General features: G+C 31.6%; 1 protein-coding gene across 1 annotated transcript; it reads left to right on the top strand.

Annotated features, from left to right (window-relative positions):
• Positions 1-1191: 1191 nt before the first annotated feature.
• Positions 1192-3231, top strand: LOC116347425. The gene is made up of 6 exons (XM_031778001.1): positions 1192-1467; positions 1530-1743; positions 1804-1922; positions 1985-2113; positions 2172-2563; positions 2634-3231. Exons 1-6 carry the CDS (start codon positions 1225-1227, stop codon positions 2833-2835), a joined length of 1299 nt encoding a protein of 432 aa, XP_031633861.1. The 5' UTR covers positions 1192-1224; the 3' UTR covers positions 2836-3231.
• The last annotated feature ends 1361 nt before the right edge of the window (positions 3232-4592 follow it).

Here is a 4592-nt window from a genome sequence, read left to right as displayed (position 1 = left end):
TAACTCTGCACATCACGGTGTGCCAAACACAATTTGAATTTATGAATTTTCCTGTTTTAAGTGCAGAATATTTTACAAAACTATTAAATTTATTTGGCGATGGTTTTTATAGTGGCTTGTGTCATGCTAAAAACCGATTTATCACGCAAACATAAAACCCGAATGGCGTGACATATATTCATTTTTCAGCGAAATGATTTCTCGTGAAAACATACATCGATGAAACAGTGATTTTGAATTAAATTAATGACTGATTTGTTGCGAAAATCAACACATGCTTTGATTGTATGTGTTTGAATTTTCAAACAGCTCTTCATAATTCTGCGAATGTCAAACGGAATGGTAATTTCTTTTTATGCAGAATAACGCCGATAATATCAAAACATTGAAGCTTATTCAATAAAGCTTATGTTTATAAATGCGATAATTTATTTGCATTTCGACTTAAATCGAAAACATATTTACTATGCAACGAAAACATATTTACTATCGCTTTTTAGTCGATGTTTTATTCAAATCAGTTCCGTTCGTTTGGAATGACTTTCACACACGCGCTACCCATTTGATAGGACCCGAACAAAGTTGATGTACACAGAAATCATTGAAAATGATATGCTCTTTGATAGACGATTTAAAAAAATTTCAACAGATTCAAACAAATTTTTTTTTAAATTTGAATAATCCATTGATTGAAGCCGAGGGAAGAATAGAAATAATCTCTTGACAAACGGAGTCAGTGAAATGTGATTTAAAAATCAAAGAAATGAAATTATAGACTTTCATAAGATATTTTGATGATTTAGTAACGTGGAATGTGCCGCTCGAAATGTGACACTTTTAATCGGATTATATCGGTAACAAGTCATTCATTCAGTGCATTAGATATGCACTTCATGCCAATTCTAATTAACTTAACATTACGTAATCAATGCCAGTTTGGTGAATATTGTATAATCAACGCAAAATTTTGAAGTACCTATATATTGGTGCCAAGTGCTCATTTAATTAAAATTATCTGATGTACATTGCACAACCGTTTTAGGAAAAAAAAAACTAAGATCAAAAAGGTCATTGCCATTAAGACTGATAATGACCGATTTTAGAGAGCGAATGAAACCATTTAGACATCTTTATCGCAAGTTGTGCTGCTTATAATTAATTTAATTCGCATCAGTGCGTCGTGAACACTGCTATATGTAGCTTGGTTTTGTAAATTTAGTCAAAATGGTCAATATTTTGTATATTTTTTCGTTTTGTCATTTAATTTTAACGGTATATGGAGACCGCAATAGTTCATCTATTGAAGAGAATCAAATCAAAAATTTCACCAAATTTCTGGAGAAAAGTCTAAATAAAACAGTTTTGGAATATACGTTGAAATCTTTAACAAAGCCTGGTGATAATTTTGGTGCTGTATTACGATCGGTTGTTGTAAAAGTAGCCGATGAAGAAAATGATTCTGACGAAGTGAGTTTCATCAATTCAACTAAAACTTTTTAGAAAATTCAATCGATATTTTTAAAACGCAGAACGACATTTACAACGTTGTCATCAAAACACCGGTGACCAATCCCATTTTGGCTAAAGTTTTCAAACCAGCAGTGACATTTGTAAAAGAGGTCCGCTTTTATACGGATATCATTCCGGCTTTGGAACAGTTTGAAGAGATTGCAAATGTACCGCTGGAAGAGCGATTGGACGCGTTCATTCCAAGCCTTGGATGGAGATTTTCATTAAACCCCAGTAAGCTCTAATATGACTAATCTGAATTAAAAGAAAATACACATATTTCTGAATTCACAGACGCAGAATATGCCGATTCTGATGCTATTTTATTGCTCGAAAACGTTAAACTTGACAATTTTACTAACGTAGATAAGCGCATGGGTTTCAATACAAATGAAACATTGGCGATCCTCAAAGTATTCCATATTCCAAAGCCAACGTTAGATAGTTTCACGAAAGTTTTGAATTTCATTCGTAGGTTTTGGCAAAATATCATGCATTGGGCATTGCAATGAAACGGTGCCACCCAAAATTGTACAATACAAAAGTAAATCCGTATACAAAATCACACAATCTACGGAAAGAAAACGACAATGCAATATACGAAGTATATCAAACCTAAAAAAAATATATTTAACACGTTGTAAGAAAAATGTATTTTTCAGTTAATTTATGGCGAGGTGAAACGTGTTCTTAATATCACTTCGGAAATGAGTGATGCAGTTGACAACATGTATGCAATGCATGAGAAATATATGAAAGACTTGACCATTGCCATTGACACACCGTATACGACAATTGTTCATGGCGATTTATGGATCAACAATATAATGATCAGAAACCAACTCGACTCCAACTCGATAAACGTGAAAATTTATGATTTTCAATCGTATTTTTATGAATCATTTGTGTTTGATTTGGCATTCTTCTTATTCACAAGTGTTGGCAACATTGATTTGAATGCGAATTTCACGTTGTTCGTTGATTATTATATTTCGGAGTTTCAAAAAATGATGAACTTGCTAAAAAGTCCAATGGACGATTACACTCATGAAAAGTAAGGAAAGAGTACTTAATGGACGTTAATATTTGAATATACAATCACAACAGAATGATAATTTTTTTAGGATGTGGCATGAATTTCGAGAAAAAGCGAAATTCTCGTCATTTTATAGCATTCAGACTATGAAAGTATCAAATGCTAATTCAATACCATCACTTGACAAGTTGGATAATGATTCGGACCCTTCAAGTAAACCAGCTTCCCAAGCTGCCATTAATCAATGGAAATTCGTCGTTGACATGTTCACACAAAATGGTCTTATTTAAATCATTTTCAGATTGTTTAATTTTTATTGCTCATTGTTATTAAGGTGTTCAAATGCTTATATGATAAACTAGAATACACATAGCCAATCTAATACATCTCGTGTGTTGGCATCCCGTTGATTCGGTTCTTTAATATATCTTTGAATTTATAGAAGGAATTTCATGTTTTTTTCCAAATTCTTCCTTAAATGTATTCAACTTGGCAACCAAAACGGATTTTGCTCTTTTCCCTTCCTCTAAAAAATCAAATTGAACGATTTCTATTAAAAATACAAATTTTTCAATTAAAAATGAGAATAGCTATGAGAATATATAACAAAATATATCTACGTTAGACAGTTCCATGATATTTTTAACGTTGTACAATTTCCTGAATAAAATGCATAATGGAGTGGAGTATAGAGATTATAACTTTCTTGGGCATTCACATTAGCTCCTTGTTCAATCAGATATTCGACTACTTTTGTACCTGTAATATAATTGAATTTAATGGTTTAGCGGATTAATCAAATGCAAACGCAGTTTTAACAAAAGAAAATAATTTTATTTCGAAGATGATGGCTCTTTATTCCTTCACACATTTGCATGTTAAGATTCATAACAAATATTGCAGAGATCTAAAAAATTTAGCGGCAAATCCGAGTCTTATCTAGAAAACGAAATTAAACCATGTCTTCGAACATCATGTCTTCATTTGATCATGTCTTCATCTTGACCACATTTGCTACGGAAGCCAATTGTTTCGAAATGTTTAAAGTTTAAACAGTGATAAAAAGCAGTTTTGTGTCCACCAAGCACACTATTTGCGAGTGATAATTACATGCTCTACTTCAACAAAACTGAAAATTATAGATTTAACATTTCCGAAACAAAATTTCTTATCGTTCAAAACTGGTTTACTTTCCATTCGATTTCGAATTCATTTCAACTTAGAAACAATATTGATTTCGAAATACGTTGTTTGTCATTAGAAATGAACGCACACTTGCATCGAGATTGAATGAAATCGCGAAGTTTAATGTCATATATGATTTTATGTGGTCTATAAATGTGTCCTAACTATTTTTAAAAAGGACTAAAGTTCGGTGTTCCATATTGGTGGACCGTTAATGTAACACATTTCAACCAAACGCCAATATCTATTGAAAGTTTGTCATTTTAAAGCATAAAAATCGAGGAAAACTTTGATGAACCATAAATAGACGGCAATAAGGTCGCAAAGTTTTTTTTAATGTTCTCATAAAATTAGTTGAAATAATAAAAGTTTTTCGATAGTGTGACATCGTTTCGGCATCGAAAAACTTGCCACATATTTTACATTTTAAAAATCATTTTATCGATGTGGACCCGGACAATTATCAACATTCAACATAATAGTAATATTATATTTACGTCGGACAAAGAAACACATCGAATGTAATGTGTCATTCGATTGTAAAAATTTAACATAAAATTGTGTATTTGTTGGAAATATCAAAATGTTCGTTGTTGGAATCTTAAAGTTATTTAGTTATATTTGAATTGTATGACATTTTGTATCGGTTTTTGTTGTTTTATTATAAATATTTGTTATTTGTTTGTTATTAATGGATTCGTAGAATGACTCAATAGGTCACCGGTCTGTTGCAACACTTTTCGGTAGATTTGAACTCCGAATTTCATATGAAAAGTTTGAAAAGTCACACCTCCATTGATCACGAACTGAAAACTAATTGAAATGCAAGTTCACAATTTTTCAAATGTGATGTGTCATTTTA

This window comes from Contarinia nasturtii, unplaced genomic scaffold, assembly GCF_009176525.2.
Source record: "Contarinia nasturtii isolate CC-2019 unplaced genomic scaffold, AAFC_CNas_1.1 Cnas_scaffold_1902, whole genome shotgun sequence".
Lineage (NCBI taxonomy): Eukaryota > Metazoa > Arthropoda > Insecta > Diptera > Cecidomyiidae > Contarinia > Contarinia nasturtii.
Note: the sequence above shows the minus strand (reverse complement) of the source record. Positions and strands in the feature narration are given on the sequence as shown.

Bases quoted from the DNA above. Each gene is read 5' to 3' on its own strand.
- LOC116347425 (XM_031778001.1), top strand. From the start codon at position 1,225: ATGGTCAATATTTTGTATATTTTTTCGTTTTGTCATTTAATTTTAACG. The intron at 1,468-1,529 runs GTGAGTTTCATC...TTTAAAACGCAG, and splicing joins AAGAAAATGATTCTGACGAA to AACGACATTTACAACGTTGT. The intron at 1,923-1,984 runs GTATTCCATATT...TTTCATTCGTAG, and splicing joins AAACATTGGCGATCCTCAAA to GTTTTGGCAAAATATCATGC.